The sequence below is a fragment of the Diadema antillarum genome, unplaced genomic scaffold (genome assembly GCF_040938485.1).
Source record: "Diadema antillarum isolate AM-2024a unplaced genomic scaffold, OU_Dant_1.0 seq00001045_RagTag, whole genome shotgun sequence".
Classification (NCBI taxonomy): domain Eukaryota; kingdom Metazoa; phylum Echinodermata; class Echinoidea; order Diadematoida; family Diadematidae; genus Diadema; species Diadema antillarum.
The window spans coordinates 221,140-239,201 of record NW_027271876.1 but is presented as its reverse complement, the minus strand read 5'-3'; the positions used below and the strand labels follow the sequence as shown (position 1 = coordinate 239,201).

Below are 18,062 nucleotides of genomic sequence, written 5' to 3'. Positions count from 1 at the left end.
TGTGGGTTTGTCTACATCCACAGATCACTCACGGAGACAAAAATTCATGCTGGGAGGTCAAAGGTCGGCATGGTTGTCATGTGTCATAGTGCTCAAGAAACTAAAAAACTCATGAACACTCGTCCCGTCACACGGTGACACAAAGAGCAGTCCAACATCAACTTGAAACGTGTGCTTGGATAGGCTGGAGTGGTTTGTAGACGGACGATGTCAGTGGCAAAACTAGTGTCGTCATGGGAGACAGACATACCAGAGAAATGTGGATGCATTCTGCATGATGTGAAGATACTAGCATGTCAGTGAATCAAGATCCTAAACAATGGTAGAGCCAGAGCCACATCAAGACTGATCAAACAGGTGCTTATCCTCAAAGTCTTATGAAAAGATTTACAGGTGGAAATTCAAGTTGTATGGAAGTCAGATATTGACTAATAGGATGTCTTGGGAGTTCTCATTGCCTGGAAGCTCCCAGACCGGCAGTTGACTTAAACTCATGAAAAGTGGCAAGTGTATGGATTGATGAATAAAGAATATGGTTATAATGCAAATTTAGTAACATTGTTTTGTTTATTTCTGTATTTTTTAACAAAATACAATATGTAATTCTGTAAACACTTTGCAATACGTATCTCAAAATTTGTCTATTTTTGTAATTTGAAAGTGTGAAGTGGCTTAGGATTGGTTATCACGGAGCAAATGACATCCATGTAGAAATCCATTCTTGCATTTTATTTTGTATTTTATTTTTTATTTCTTTAAATTTTTTATGTATTTCTGTCCTTGGTTTCTGTATTTCTGTATTTCTTGTTTTCAATGTTTCATTGTCTTACTTTCTGACCGGAAAATAAAATCAGCTGTAGAGGAATGAGTAACTCAATAATGGAAATACAGTGAAGTACATTGTATTGATTTAGATTAAAGAAATGAACATTGCTTAGAAGAGCAATATGATTTTCTTCCTCCTTTGCCCTGTCCAGTCTCGAAAGAGACTAACCTTGAAGAGTCCTTGCGGCTCAGTGAACTTACCCCAGCAGTGTATGGTTTAAAGTATTAGTACTACAATGTAGTACCACAAAACATCTAGAATAATTAACCCTTGATTTATCCCCCCATGTGTATGTGAGATACATTACACAGGAAAGGTAGTTACTGTAAAAGTGTAAATTTTCACAAAGTTTTCATGAATTTCACGCAACCAGAAGCTAGTGCAAAAATAAACGCACTCAAATATTTTTGCATGCCTTTATTTTCCAGTGTCCGGATTCTGTGGAATAAAAACACACAAACTTTATTTAAGCAAACCGAGCTTGAAAAATTTCTCACGCGAAAATATCCACTTTAACAATACCATGTACTGTATACGCTATAATTTTCGCGTACATAAATTTTCGCGAATTGCCGCTGTCACACATTTTCGCGAGTGGTTAAATTCGCGATGGGGGGACCAGAGAAAATATGAATTGGCAAAGAAAGTGTGAATTTTCAACTTACTAGCAAATAAGAATGATACTAGTTATACACTGCATGAAAAAAAACTTACCAAACTCTGCGAACTAGTAAGTTAGAATTCAACATTTTTGAAGTGGTTAAGTCCATCGCGCTAGATTTCTGACGAGTGGTCCCCTTGCGATAATGGATTGGCTCTCTACAGTATTCGTAAGTAGACGTGGACGTGTTATATGTACGTAAACAAGCTTAGCCAGTATGTTGGTCTGTTCGGTAAGCCATGACATGGTATACTAGTACTGAAATGTTCGTATCATCAAGGCAAGGGATTCATTTTGGAAGGTAATATTTTCGCGTGTTGTTAATTTCGCGAATAGCTCCCGACTCGCGAAAATAAAACCCCCGCGAAATATATAGCGTATACAGTACTATGTATACAGTACACAGGGATGCGAGTATGTGAACACTTCCACTGGATTTACTCTACTCAAGTTTCATTTGCATAGTTGATTGTGGATATGATTTTTGCATACTGTTTTAACAGTGTTCCTTATGGCTAGGAGGCTGCATTGTACCATTATCTAACAAATATGCCATCTTAAATTGGTCAGTCAATCACTCAGCCTTGATAGTCTGATTTAGATCAGACCCCAGTTTTCCACACACACAAAAAAAAAATGTGATACAAACTCTTGGTATGACATTTTATTGCTTCAAAGTTTGACCATACACTTGTTTGTTTGTGTTTTTGTGTGTGAGTTTACTGAAGTCATTGCTTGATGTACCAAATTTTGATGCAGTCAATTAGTCTGAAGGACTTTATAAAACAAAAAGGGAGGAACTCTGTGTTGAGAATGGTTTGTTATTGTAAATGTCAAATTACATTACTGGTACATGTACTTGTGTGGAGAAATTGATTGACCAAATATGATCTTCAGCATAGCCATTGTGTATACTATACATTGTATAAAAATGTGTGGGGGGGGGGGGGGGTGGGATGAAAGTATCAAATATCATAGAACAGTGTACATTAGTTGCTGACCACTTTCGAGTGCAGTAGATCCATGGAGAGAGACTTACGTAAAATAAATAGCTGAAAAGAAAGATATCCTTTGTACATACCAGAGTAGGTCAAACCCAACTCGAAAGCAGTATGTCAATATGTCAATATGTAGCTTCATCTTACAAAGTGAGAAGTTATATGCATTATCGGGGCAACAAATCCTTGTAGAAATTATCTCAAAAATATCAAGTAATCAGGAGAGTGAAAAACACCCCCCCCCCAAAAAAAAAAAAAAAAAATGCAGGTCAACGCACTATGTTGTATGTACACGTATAACAAATGGGATTGCCTTCCTTTAGATATGCTGTCTTAATGTGATGGCTTCATTTTTAGGGAAAGACAGCTAGGATTTGGACAGATCATTTAACTCATTATTTGACAATTAATCAAAACAAGCAATTTCCAACAAAATTTGAGATGCGAGGTCTTGTTATGTCAGTGATGTATGGCTACACTGGACAGGTGTGATGTATTTGAGAGTGACAGAGGGAGTGAGAGAAGGAGAGAAATAAAGAGACAGCAAAAGCGGAAATACTAGCAAAGAAATGTCAGATTAAACTGCTTGACACATTATATCACCAGAGCCAAAGTTTCCAAAAAGCCTTGCAGTCTCCCATTCAAACTTAGCCTCATACAATGTACATGATACCATAGTCAACCATTTAACACAACACATTAATGAATAAGACCACTGAAAACCCTCCATCGAAATTTTCAGGGAAAACATACGCAGTCATTCATTCCCTTATTCAGTCTTCCCTACAGTAGACGATCACAACTTTCTCATCAATAGCTTTTTTCACACCACTCACCAGCTTAAAATATTGCAAAGGAAAGCAAATTAAACATCATCAATCGCTGAATGTTAAATTCTGATTGGCTAACAGCCACTCTCATTCACAGCACTCACAGGTAATCAACGTTCAAGTCCGTGGACCAAGACCCCAATCACTCCACAGAAATGCAAAACAAAGAAAGTCATCTTGTACAATATGATCGTCGGCCTTATGCCAAAAGGGCACTACAGTGTACAAAGTCTATGGTGTTAAGGGCCTTTTGGCACAAGGCTGACGATACAGTGGAAACTCGATATAACGAGATGGTCGGGACCGAGTCATTTTCCTCGTTATAGCCGATATCTCGTTATATCAGTAGGCATAAAAGAAGGCATAAAATAATGACATTAATTTGCACATGTGGGACTACCCATCATATTTCAATCAATACTGAAAACTTGATATTGTGTGTGAGGGAATTACTCACCTTTATGGGTAAGAAGATGTTTTTGCCAAGGAAATCCAATATCAAGAAATAGTGTTTCTTATTAATTGTAGATGTTTGAATTTGTAAATTTATATAGCTTGCGATTGTATCAAGATCGTCTGTGGATTGGTATGTGCATGGTTATCGTATGGGTGTGTGTTGTGTGGAAAGCTTGAATATGATCTGCACAATGCTGTGTGTGTATGTGACACATTCTGTATGTACATTATGACTGCGTGTGTGTGAAGACGGGGAATTCCCTAAGTAGAAGGCCAATCACAGCATCAGATTGCCTCACACCTGCCAAACATCATGATGATGTCATGTATACATATGGCCGTCCCACCACATTTTCTGCATGTATCAGTGTGCGTGCACACACACACTTCACACGTACAACATGCAGTGCTAGCTGGAGTGCATTGAAGAAAATGATTATGAGTGTACAAGACAGTTTTTGGCGCATCAAGCTTTACAATCTCGGAAGATGATAGCACAGGCGAAGTAAAGCTTTACCGAAGGCATTTTGCTTTACCTCGCTATAGCAGGTTTGATTTACTATGTTTTTCTTTGTTTGGAAGTCACAAAATTTATCTCGTTATAGCAGTTATTTCGTTATAGCCGATCTCGCTATAAGAGTAGCATTTTACATAGACTTGTGTGGAAGGAAATTTGGGACCGAGAAAATTTCCTCGTTATAACCGATATCTCGTTATAGCAGTGTTCGTTATACCGAGTTTCCCCTGTATACAATTATGTACATGCACTCCTTTGCCTCCATCAATGCGCTGTAGTATTCTGCTGAAATTGTACAATTGGGACAATCTCTTCGTGCAGACCTCCAAACCTTTCTGACTGAAAAACAGGGATTATTTGGCTCATAAGTAGGAAAGGAACAGCAGTTCCAATATTAGTAAAATTATCAAGAAAACTAGGAAACTCCTCTTGAAATATTAAGCTGGGAATGATAAGAATTGAGATTCTTTCCTCCAAATTCAGAATTTTTATGGTCGGGAGGTCAGCGTATGGCGGTACAATATGTATTTGTGAAATATATGTATATATATATATATTTGGATTCTACTGCAGTATGTACACTTGACACAGAAAAAAAAAATTAAAAACTTTCCAACATGCATTTCTATGTTCAATATACAGAACACAACACAAAAGAAACACACATTATGGTGTAGTGACCGTAGAAATAGTTCACAGCTATCTCACATACCCAAATCAATCATCAGAATGTCACTTACAACCTCATTTTAAAGAGGACATGAAGAAATACATTTGAAACAATGTGTTTGCATTTGTGTACTGTATTTCCACATTCATATGCTCCTCATGAAAAATCTGCAATGGGGTATCAGACATGGCATATCTGGGATGGCTGCTTGTGATGTGGCGAGGTCAGATTCACAACAGTGTTGGTGACCACTACTAAGAGTGATAAAATCCAGTCAATTATGTATAGATCAATGTGTGGTGATTATAAAGTAGAGAGTTCAGTCTGGTTGTGGAAATTGGTGTCTGGCTGCACTGGGTGTGGTCTATGGGTGCAGCATGCGGTCCTTCCACTTCTGCAGGGGGCCGTGGTCAGGGTGGTACTGGACACTCACTCCATCGTTGGTCAGTTTGCCCTCACTGCGCAGCTCTTCGTACCGCTCTCTCTTCCACTTGGTGAAGCCGTGCTTGTTGGAGATGAAGATCTGAGTAAGGGAGACAACATAGAGGAACATCAGTCAGTATTCACTGCAAAATTGTACCTGGCACACACATAAAATTGAAATCTAATACCTCTAGTGGAAGTACCATATCAAGTCAGGCCGATACTAACAGAGATCTCAGTTGTGCTATCAATTCACTTACCAGTCTACTGTTTTCTTATTATAGACACACTACTCAAATAACATGTTACATGACACCTTTACAAAGCAGTTTCATGTCAAAACCATCTTGCTGTAATGAGTTCTATCTCTACAATATTTTTTTTTTTTTTTTTCAGGAAGTTTTCCACAGTAAGATGCACTGCACAGTCAACCTCATATAAGTTGACTTGGCAAAAGTTGAAAATAATGACCAAAATGAAGAAAAATTGCATTGCAAAATTGCAGAAGTAAGGTGCATGCAATGTCTCACCTTCTGACGTCCAGGGAACTTGAACTTGGCCCTCCTGAGAGCCTCTATCGCTGCTGCCTTGTTGCCATCCTTGGTCCTCAGGGACATGATGGTCTGGCCGATGTTCACCCTGGCAACAGTCCCTTGTGGTTTGCCGAACGCTCCACGCATCCCAGTCTGGAGCCTGTAACAATCGGAAGAAATGTATCCACAGTTAGCAATAGCAAATTCACTTTGAGAGGAAATTTACCTCTTTCCTGAAATGATTGCTTTATCGGTCTTTAATAAATATAATTTATAATATATTTAGAAAATATTGAAGTGATTGATAATGCTCTTTCAAACTAAGAAAACCTATTAAACAAAAGAACAGACAAGCTCAAACCTTGTAAAGAAATCTTGGCAAAATAAGACAGGGAGTTACATAGAGGGGTAACCTTCTTCTAAACAGGCCGAGACGGGGAGTTAAAGAGAGAAAGTAGAATCTCACCTATCAGCTCCAGCACACGACAACATTTTGTTGATTCGGATGACATGGAATGGGTGGAGTCGTATCCTGATGTGGAAGGAGTCCTTGCCAACATGCTTCACCATGTACTTGTTGGCGCAGATTCGTCCTGCCTCCAGAGCCTCAGACGACAGCTGCTCAAACTCATCGGACACCAGGTGGATACACAGGGGGAACTCGTCCACATGAGCCTTCTTGCGACCAAGATCGTAGATTCGGATCTTGGGGTCTGTGGTGATTTAAAAAAGTGGGGATTAGGTGAGTCATGAAATGAAGCCTCTCCTTAGAGTTCTTCTCCGAACCTTTCACATCAAAACAAAATCAGTAGAAATATCTGCTTGTCAGGATGTTACCTTAGCACATACTCCTTCTCATGAAGTATGGTACTTTGGTATCATTTTTCCTTATTTTGTACACACCTCTACACTTTCATATCAAATAGAAATTCCAGTCCATCTATAAGTTAGTCTTGCCAGAAAAAGTAAAATCTTATAAGTACAACGCCTTATGGTGGAAACTTGATTAAAATTTCATACAAATTAGGAAGTTATGAAATTATGAAGGTTTGCTACGTTTAGCAGAACAGTTTTCGTACAGTTCATATGAATATGCAAATGAGTAAGCTGGTGATGTCATCACCTCCCAATTTTCCATTGAACATGTAAAAAAAAAAAAAATGGATGAAAATTCTCTGTCTCTGCTATCAAAGTGTAAAATATGGCAATGTTCATGTCATAATGTACAAGCCTGAACTGTACAAGGAAAGATGTTGGTACTCCTAATTACTACCAATAACAAAGTACTCCAGAACTCCACATAGAGAAGGTGATGGAATGGTAATGTACCCCAGCATGATCTGTAGACTTACCAGGGACACCACGGCAGAACCTGGACTTGGGATATGGTTTGTTCTTGCAGTAGCGGTAGCTGAAAATGTCAAACAAAAACATTCTCGGACATCGGGAAAGAATATTCCTTTGAAAATTCATAAATTGAAACTGCCTTTATGTGACATGTTTTAAGAATCTTATTGAGCTGATGTAGAAATGGGGGCGCTACAGCAGTTCCGCACAGGGTGCCTGAATTTTAGTTTCATGGCATAAAATTCAATCGGTAGCTTCTAAGGGCAGTACACAAAAATCTTTTTTCTTTCTCTGGGCTTGTTGTCACTTAAATTCCTAATAACGGTGAACTTTCATGTAAAAATCAACGACACATGTTATAACACATTTCTCACGGCAGTGCGATCATTGGATCTGACTGTAGTGATCCCATCATAGCAATCACAGTGAGTACTGATCTATGGTATCTTTAAAACGACATACTTGGTTTTCCCTTTCCATCTGCTCGTACCAAATCTTGCAGTATTGGTTGTTTACAAAGCGGTTGATTGAGGTTTGTTGTTGTTCTGTGTTGCATGTGTGTGTGTTTGAACGAAATAAGAAGGAAAACAATCTTACATCGATCTCAGAAAATAGTGAATTACGGCCTTTGGTAGACTAGAAATTACAGAGAAAGAGAGGGAGATACAGGGGAGAGAAGAGAGACAAAGATGAGAGAACAGATGGGAAACAGATAAAGAGAAAGAACAGGGAAAGGGGGAAAATACATGAATACCAAAGATACTGCACTGAAAAGACAAAAATGAAAAATAACCCATTTTTAGGATAGAAAGTAGCTTTAAAATGAAAAGGAAAAGAACATAGGAAGGAAAGAAAGGAGAGACAGATGGGTTCGAAAAGAAAGAAGGAAAGAAAAAAACAGATAAAATGTAAAGGAATGGAAGATAGAAAGAGTTTAATAGATTATAATCTAATGAAAGAATAGATATTGAATGGTGAAGGAAAAAAGAAGTGCATTGTACGGTGTGGAAAGAAGATACTTACTGGCATTGCCACTGTCAGTGATAGAAGGAAAAATATATTGGAGGGGAAAGAAAGTAAATGTAGATAAAAGTAAAGATGGAAGCAAGGAAACAAAGAATAGATAAGAAGAAAATAACATTGCAAAGAAAATAAAGTAGTTAGTTGGGAGGAAAGAAAAAAGGTCTAAAAATAGGAAGGAAAGAGAAAGATATCCATGTAGTGTATACTTGCAAAATAAAAGGAAAGATAAAGATACGAGAATGCAGGCACACAAACACACACACAAAGAAACATCAAATTAAACAACAAACCTCAGCTACAGGGCCCAACCACTCTGGAAGCCTGTGTGTATGCTAAATAATTACATGTACATATTACAACATCTACCACAATGTCTACAGCAAGACTTGTACAAGTTTACTACAACTTACAAGCAGATAGAAAAACAAAACGAACGGATACCACTGACAAACTTGCTGTGAATGTAGCTCGCAAGTGAATGTGATCCATATTTTGAGATGGTTACAGTCGGATCAATCCTGGAGTCTGGACTGTATGTATGGTGTATCACATGTATTGTGCAGTGTACCATTGTCGGCGTTGATTTTGATGTGAAAATTCATCATTTTGAAGATGTTTAAGTGAGGACAAGCCCAGTGGAGAGGGACATGTTTTCATGCCATTTCTTAGAGTTGAAGATTGAATTTTAGGCACCAAATTTTATGCCATAAAACTGGAATTCAGGCACACAGTAGTTCAGTGCAAGACTGCACTCTAAACATTCTCTGACAGTGCTCCCAACTGTCCAAGCATATCCAAATGCCATATATGGTAACATGATGCCCTGATGGCCAACATGATTACAATTCATCACACTTGCAGTTTGTGGCCTACTAGCCCCGGAGACCGCGCCGCGAGGCGCGGTCCTGGCGGCTTCCCCGCAGTTTCGCTTATGTGAGAATAACAAATAGCTCCCCTATTCTGTGTGCTTGTGCAAGTGATTGTGAATTCTGTGAACATTGGTGAGCTGCTTATAAGACATCATTTTGTGCATCACAAGCAATGAAATGCCTCAAACAGTCGCCGATGATAGTCATTTAGGTTTCATCGACCCATGTAAGTATTTCTAGTAGTTTCTGTTGAAAAATTAAGGAAATATAGCGCCGCAAAGGCACCCGTTTGTTCAACATGAAGATCTGAATGGGAGCACGGCGCAGCCGCCACACGTAGTGTGGCGGCTGTCGCAGTTAGTAGCCTACCTGCTGGCAAGGCAGACACGCTTACACGTCTATTGACCGATTCGGGTTCGTTGAGGGCAGCAGACATTTTACGGCACAGGGCGGGCGCAGCCATAGTGGGTGTATCAGCCGACCCCCCTGCTCTCCCCCACCCCGGGGCAACATGCTTATCACGCACTTGTAACAAAGGTTCGCGCACTAGCAAGCATTCGCGCACTCAGTACGAGACGCCTATTGGCTAAAGCAGTTTTTCATTCTGCGCGCGTGCTAATGTAGGGAGAGGGGTGGCGAGTGGAAAGGGGGGGTCGGCTGATACACCTACTATGGCTGCGCCCATGCCAAAAATACACACAGCGCGTCACAGAATCGGTCAATACGCACGACACGTAAACTTTAAAGGGATAGTAGGTGTCTACAGTTTTGGTTGAGATGAGAATTTGGGCTTTTAAAGTTTTTCAAGATACCAGAAAACACTTAGATTATGGCACAGAGCATACCATTTTAAGAGCATTTCAAAGTTTATTTGATGAAAATCGGGTTTGGAATAACTGAAACATCCAAAAACAAAATAAAACAAAGCGATCGTTCCAAAGTGTGGGTCCCACACTTTATTAGAATCGCTCTTTTTGGATATCTCAGCCATTTCAAAACCAATTTTTATCAAATAAACGTTGAATTTCTCATAGAATTGCATGCTCTTTCATATTTCGTATGAGATTTCTTATTATCTCACCTAAAAATGTTAGAAACCTGAAATTAGGTCTCAACCAGTACTGTACAGTCCCTTTAATTTACCAATACGCATACGATGAGTAGCGAGTGAATTTCGAACCGACATCCATAACAAATTGTCACTAATTTTGTATCTGCATGCACTTAGTGTTCATTGCCACATCATTTACGCATACGGCCAAACATGCATGGAAATGACATAGTAGAGAATATGAAACATGTGAGAATATAGATACTCTGTTGCCCTTTCAAAACAACAAGCGTGGCCTTGCGACCCAAAATGTCGCTCAACACGAGTAACGTCGAGTTTTACTACGGTGTACAGTACATTACGGCGTCCGCATATCTGCTATGTGCGGAGTAGAGTCTACAGACTACACGTACCATCTTGCCGGCCGTCGCCCCATTTTCGGTTTCTGAAACAGAGAAAAACCATAATTTTTAAATAAAAATCACATAAATTCAATACATTACTTTAAAATCATTCATAATCGGGGAAAAACATCTTTGAAGAACAACATTTACAAGTGATGCAAATGGATTTCTTGGGGCTGTTCGTAGCAAAGAAGTACCTCGAATGAGACGGCTCACGAAAAAGGCTGATTTAGGGAGGTTATTCATATAGTAGAGATTGGTAATTCGAATATGCTTCTGATCAATTTAGTTGTATACTTTTAGACAAAATATATATTTTTTAAAAGAAAAAATATTTATAATATAATTTAGTAAAGTCTTACTGAAAGCAATCATCAAATAAAAATTATTAATTAGTAGTGGAAATATATGATTGGCAGCTTTACCGGAAAAAGTAGCTACTAGTAGGTGTTTTACTGTTCTATGGTAGAGTAAAATAGAAAAGGATTTACCTAGGTAGGCACGTTCTGCACGGTGGGGCCAAGAATAATTATTCAGCGTTTAAATATGCGTCGCAAAACTTTATACATTATCTTCTGTCAAGGCAACAAGTCGTCTTTAACAGGCACTTTAACAAACATACAATACATTTAATTGGCAGGTTCAAGTTTCAGTCTTATTTAGGTCTGCAGCATGCAGATCAAACTGAACATAATTATGATTGGCAATTACATTTGAAAGTGTTCTACTGAGATTTTAATCTTTGAAAAAGTTTATACTTTTCTTGCAAATGGAATGCACACCGGGTACATAGTATCTATTGTTGTTGTTTTTTCTGACAGTGATTGGTTAAATGGAAATACATATCTCGTTTGTTTTGCATGCGATTTTAATTCTTCGAGGACAAGTTCACTTTCATATGCCTGTGGATTGAGATTATGCAGCAATATTAGTAGAACACATTAGTGAAAGTTTGAGGAAAATCAGACAATCCTTTCAAAATTTATGACTTTTTTAAAGTTTCTGAGTAGTCACTGCTGGATGAGAAGACTACTACTGACAGTTGATGATGTCACATACGTAGAACGATCAAATAAGGAAAATATAAAGAGAAGTACACAAAATTTCATTTAATGGAAAAAGTACACATTCCCTCAGCTTATAACAAAAATATTAATGTTCATGGTAATATTACTCCCCCTATTACCTTCTGAGAGAGGCAAGTCATATCTTTTATCATGCGAGAAAAGTGAAAATATGTTGACTTTCTTTATATTTTCTTTATATCGTTCTACCCATACGACATCACAAGCTGTCTTCACATCCAGCGATCCTGGAACTAAAATTTCGAGAATTCATAACTTTTAAAATTGATTGCCCGATTTTACTCAAACTTTCACCAATGTGTTCTACCAACATTTCCGCAGTCTCTCAATCCCCATGTTTATGGCGGTGGACTTTGCCTTTTAATACATTGCATGTCACACATTAAATGAGGTTGATGCGTAATTGAATGATTTGCCAATTGATGTCAAATCTGTCCACAGTTTATCTGTATTCAAGCAAAAACTTTTTAAAAAAACACCTCCTTGCAGTCTACGTTGATTGATGATAATTATTTGACCTTCATAATGTTCAACATATAGGCATATATCATAGGCTAAAGTGACCTACCCACATAATTACTATAGGTCTGATCTAAAAATAGTGTTCACTGCATGGTCAAATTTTCTTATTGACACTTCAATGCTACTATATATAGGCCTATCATATAAAAACTGAGAATCTGAAAGTAGGTCCTTATACATGTCTAATATATTTGACATCAGACTTTTCCACAAAATGCCAGTAAAACAGGAAAATCGACCTTTTTGCGCGACGGGACGGAACTTATTTTCAAATCATTTGCTCAAAAACTTATACATAAGTAGGGAAAATGTCAAGTTTTATCATAGATTGTATACCCTTCCTAATAACAGTTAATATCTGGCATTAACTTTGCTCAATAATACTTTTAAATTTTCGTTCAAAATATTTTTTTAACAAACCATGTTTTTCAGTACTTTAACACGAAATTATTTTTTTTTTTCCTGTAATGATAGACTCGAGTTTGGTCACACACGCTCCATAATGTATCAATGACTTAGCGTGGCTCTATTTTATCATTTTGACGCTAAATAAAATAATTTTCTATTCATAAGAAAATTATAGGCTATCATGTTTAACATAAATTCCGTCCCTTCGGAATATATTTTAACGGGTGCAACGGGACGGAGTGTAAGGCCGACGGAATTTTTATACAGTATCAATGGGCCAGAAAAGGGTTCCTAATTGAACGGAATGAAAATCATGTTAAGACTGTTTGGCACACTTGTGAAAAGAGTAACTATTACAAGTGGTCAAGGGGTATTTATGAATCCTTCATCTTCCTTGTGTGTATTGCATGTCATTTTAGAAGGGGTAATTAATCTGGACCATGGGGTCAATGGATGGATGATTATATTGGAATTTCATTGTTGTGTTTCATGACTTGAAGAGGATTGTCTGGGGGAGTGTTTTGAAAATTGTATGTTTTTATAGTGGGTTGTTTGAAGATATATGGTCATACTAGCGATATGGGGTCGAGTGATAACGCTTTAGTTGAATGATTGTTAACTTCTTAGAGGCAACATGTGTGGATTCACAAGCCTATTAGATACGGGCAATAATAAATGTCTTTACTTTTTGTGTGCCCTGACACACGTGTTGTCTCCATTTATTTCGTCTTCTTCTTCTTTTTCTTTTTCATTTTGTGAAACATGTACCGTATAGTGTATCCATTATGGTTCATTAATGGTTTTTCATGTTTACATATTTATGTTTATGACTATACTTTATATCCTATGTTCTTTACCTGCTCTAATAGATAAATTAATTAATTAATTTGATTTGATTTATTCATTCTCCGTATATGGCATCATTCAAAATTTCTTATCAACATAATTAAACATAATATATACAAATATGTTACTCATTACAGCTAGTTTCTACAATTTCAACAATTTTGATTACACATACATCTGTGACATTTATGATTGCAGTACATGTGTTATGAATTACCATACAGAACGGTCGCCAAAAATTAGCTATAAGCTTGACCCTTTGGCAACCGATGAAGTATACGTTAATGCAATAAGAGAAGGGGGGTCCAACATGACGCTCGTGGATAAGGGGGATAATAGGAGAGATAGAAAGAGATATCGAAAGAGATAGAAAATTAATTGATTGTAATGATGATAATAATAATAATAATGATAACAATAATGATAATAACGATGATAATGACAATGATAATAATAATGATAATAATAATAATAATAATAATAATAATAATAATAATAATAATGACAATAATCCTGAACTTGGTTTAGCATGTAACATTGAATGAACTGCATGCCTTTTACAGCATTGACTGCTAATAGAAGGAAGAGAGCCTGACTATAATGTAATATTAAAATACACTAATGTTTGTGTGTACAAACAAACACAAGGTACAATGAAATCAAAAGTATGCACATTATGTCTCATATTATAATTGATCGGACTTTTATGGCGAATGAAGACCGTATTTTGCCTTATACATACCACTGTGTATTTCTATTATTCAAAACATGAAATGGCTATGTAGAGTTCAGTGACAATACATGTATGTTTTAATTCTTGCAGGCATGCATTGCATTGAACGTACATGGGTGTGTATCCTTGTATTTTGACATAACACTCACTGCTATAATTTGCAGTATATTGTTAGCTCATGAAACCCGGAAGTGGGCCCCCACTTTTGAAAACGTGGCACCAGCCATGCTATATGCATGCTGACAGCAAAATTGTTAATCAGAAATTTGAAATTTTGGATTGTTTCTCCGCAATTCCAAATTTCATCATCTGTATAGTCTGATTGACTATTGACTATTGAGGCACTGCCGATTTGTATAGTTTGCATTCATTTTACATGAAGAGCCTTTCACTGTTTTGGGCCTTAGAAAAATAAAATCACTTTTCCAGCATAATGAAACAGTACTTGACTAACCGCTTTCAGAAAGCAGGGGGAATAATTGCTAATATATACCCTTAACATAATTTGTCAGTTTCAAGTTGATGGAATGTGTAATTTTCATTTTTTTTTAAAAGAAGAATTTTTGTGGAATTCCCTTTATATTTTCTGTACATTGTTGTCCACTCATACGTCATAACCTCTAGTAGTCTCCACATCCAGCGGTTCCAACACCCAAACTTTAAAAATTCATAACTTTTGCATCGATTGTGCATGCGATTTTCCTCAAACTTCCACTAATGTGTTTTACTAATGCTGCTCCTTTCATTCAATCCACATTGCTCTTTGGGTTCGGGTTTCCTTTAATGCTGCATTCCATTTAGCAAAATTTAGCCTAGATTCGGTATTTCAATTTTATGATCTCTTCATTTATATTCAGTTTGGAGCATTCGAATTACCTTTTACCTCATTTAATCAACACTTTTTTTTTCAACTGGAATTCGTTAGACAAGCACCCGTTCGCTATTCATTCAGTCAAGTTAGAATGATATAGTCACGTGATCACGTATGCTGTGCTCGTTCATTCGAATTCATTTTGGGCATCCAATCTAACATATTTTGGTGTCAATTTAGCAGACATGTTTATGCTTTGGTTATTCTTTATTTTCTTTCATCATAATTATTGCTTTGTATAAAGCATCATAACATTTCATAATATTTTTCGTCACATTTAGAGATTTTGGCAACAGTTTTTTTTTTTTCGTGCTTATTGAGTCTCCCAGTCCGAAGATGCGGTAGATGATAAAGACGGGGAGGCAGCCCCCCCCCCCCCCTCTCCAGATCTCCAGCCGTCGACCGCGCGATCAAGACGAAAATTAGCAATTCAATTAAATTTTTATTTTCCACTAATGGGGTGGAACATCCTCGTCAGCCAAAGGCTGGTTTTCAGAGGGGTCCACACATTGCCTGTGACGTAATCTAAAACACTGTAAAATTGATTTTTTTTTAAATCATCATTTATGCTATTTTGTGCGTAATGATGCATGAATATCAGATAATATTTGCTACAAATCACTAAATAAAGCTAAAAACAAGCAATTTTTGTTTAAATATTCTTTCTAGTGTCCTTAGCAAATGTAGATTTAAAAATTGTGCCATTAGAAAAATTTCCTGGGAAGGCCTACTTCGTTGTTTTTTAATTTGTTATGTATTTCATTGTTTTTTCGACTTTTTGTTTTTCAGTTTTTCCATGAGATTTGTCCGTGACATTGCGTCGAATGTGAATTTGTTATTAGTTGAGTTTAATCAATAAAGCCCGGAAACTGATAAATTTTTAATGAAATTTGACTGTTAGCACAGTTTGCATTGAACAATGTACAAGAATTCACCCGTTTGAGCAATTTCTTTTTTTTTTCTTTTTTTTTCTTTTTTTTTTTTGGTCAGACGTGCATATTTATGCATAACTTCGGAACCGCGCGTGCCCGGGCGTCGCAAATTTGGTGTCAAAAGATGCGGGAGACATGAAAGGAAAAAAAAAAGAGTCGTGAAACATCGCAGCGATAGCTTTTTGCGATGGTGATATATCGCGCGGAATGTCGTGAGGGTGGGGGGGGGGGGCTCCGAGGCTCCCCCCCCCCCCGGCCTAGATAGGATTATAACACGTTCTGCTGTTTAAAACATTCTATGTAGGATAGGTTAACATAAACATGCTTCAATTTTGTAAATACTTTTTTAGCATATACAAAATTACACAATGTACATGTCCTCACGAGGGGTATGTGTTATATGTAAATGTTTTGTGAAATAAACTGAATTGAAATGAATTACACTGAATAGATCTACATAATCTACTACAATGGTTCAAACGCCCACTTCTAAGAAGCAAAGAGTACTAGTAATAGAAGCGCACGCTCTTTGATTATAAGAGCTACCATAGATTACTGTATCGCAAAAAGTGCTCTGCGCTGCTCAGCAAAGCACTCTCCTCGTAGTCCAGCAATGTCCATGGTCTGATACCAATGCGCAGATATAACACCATGCTAGTGCTGTGTCCCACCACCACCACTGGCTCTGTGCACCTCCCTTGTGTAAATGTACGATGTGTAGTTGGATGAATGGGCACCTGCATTTAGTGTGCACAGCAGCTGGAGCTAGCTAGTAGCTTTTAATTGGACTAAATTGCCTGGCTTTCCTTGAAATGAGAACTGTGTTTTACCGCGCCCCAGCTACTAGTGACTCGAGGAAGACAAAAGTAGTTCATGGTCCCGTCTTGGGATCCTTGCTTATCAAGTGAAAATCGTCACTTCTTCACGCATTCATCATCATCGACATCGTCATGGATTTTGAACTGGAGGAAGACAAGATGTAAAATTTCAATAATCTTTCTTACGTATGAGAATGTGAATTACCTTTAATAGACCTAGAAGTTTATGCCCATGTGGGCAATTACTATTTCTGTATTGTTTTATTTAAATTTTATATTTCATTTCTGTGGAGTGCTTTTGGTCAGTAAATTTTAAACTTTAGACTACTCAGTCTCAAACTGGTAAGTGGTAACCAGCTGGTAACATTTAGAGCTCTGTAGTCGCCGCTCTACTCATCTCCTTCGAGACCTTTTAAAATACACAATTACAAAGTGTACGTGTGTCAACTTGCATAATACTCTAAGTAATTTATGGTCTGATTGCGATGGACAGTCTTCGTGTATGCTTGAGTGATGCGCACGTCGTCACAGAGTTGAATAACTTAGAAGTTTATGCATATTTAATTCACACTAGATCTATTTCTAGACGTCTAACATTACAAATAGTGTAGGTAGGTATTAGGTTACATTGCATGTCACTGAAATTCTATGAAATTCCACTCCATAAGGAAAAATGCTGAAGGTTCCAGTGGAACTACATTGTACAAGTTCAGCCATAACGATAATCAATACCGAAAATTTGCAGCTTTCGTCGCAAAATGCGAACGACGTGGAATACTATGTCTGGGAAATCCGCGTATGAGGGGGCTCCCTGTCACAACACAAGGCACTCTCTATCCCCCTCACAAGCACCTCTGGCGAGTCTGGGGTACTCAAGAGGCTCACTGGGGTACCCACACCCACTGGGCCACAGTGCTCATGAGGCCTCCTCTTCACTTCTCATCCATCTCACATCTAAATATCATCCATAAATGGTTACAAGTTCACACTTTGTAGGTGGTACACACACATCCACTCTCCATGATGAGAAGAAGAAAAAATTCTATCTATTTGTTTTGATTGGAACTCAATTTTTGTCATTATGTATTTGAAACAAAATCTAACAAAGGACATGTCATTGGAATGCACCTTCTTCCCCTTGACTCAGCATATTAAACTTGCATGTTTCTGTGATATTAATGTGACTAACAAATGACATGGGAACATGCAATTTCTTACTTGTATGTTGAGTCTAGGGGC

At 37.6% G+C, this 18,062-nt stretch overlaps 1 protein-coding gene across 1 annotated transcript; it reads right to left on the bottom strand.

The window, feature by feature from the left end:
* Window positions 1-5,082: 5,082 nt before the first annotated feature.
* LOC139743071 (large ribosomal subunit protein uL16-like) lies at window positions 5,083-10,831 on the bottom strand. The gene is made up of 6 exons (XM_071653578.1): window positions 10,806-10,831; window positions 10,618-10,649; window positions 7,267-7,325; window positions 6,381-6,627; window positions 5,912-6,074; window positions 5,083-5,481 (listed from the first exon to the last, which is right to left on the bottom strand). The coding sequence occupies exons 2-6, from the start codon at window positions 10,638-10,640 to the stop codon at window positions 5,323-5,325; spliced, it is 651 nt and encodes a 216-aa protein (XP_071509679.1). The 5' UTR covers window positions 10,641-10,649; window positions 10,806-10,831; the 3' UTR covers window positions 5,083-5,322.
* Window positions 10,832-18,062: the final 7,231 nt, after the last annotated feature.

What these genes read in the sequence shown, in the direction of transcription:
- LOC139743071 (XM_071653578.1), bottom strand. Translation starts at nt 10,640, where the DNA reads ATGGGGCGACGGCCGGCAAGATG. An exon ending in GGGCGACGGCCGGCAAGATG is followed by an intron (nt 7,326 to 10,617) that starts GTACGTGTAGTC and finishes TGACATTTTCAG; the next exon opens with CTACCGCTACTGCAAGAACA. An exon ending in TCGTGTGCTGGAGCTGATAG is followed by an intron (nt 6,075 to 6,380) that starts GTGAGATTCTAC and finishes CGATTGTTACAG; the next exon opens with GCTCCAGACTGGGATGCGTG.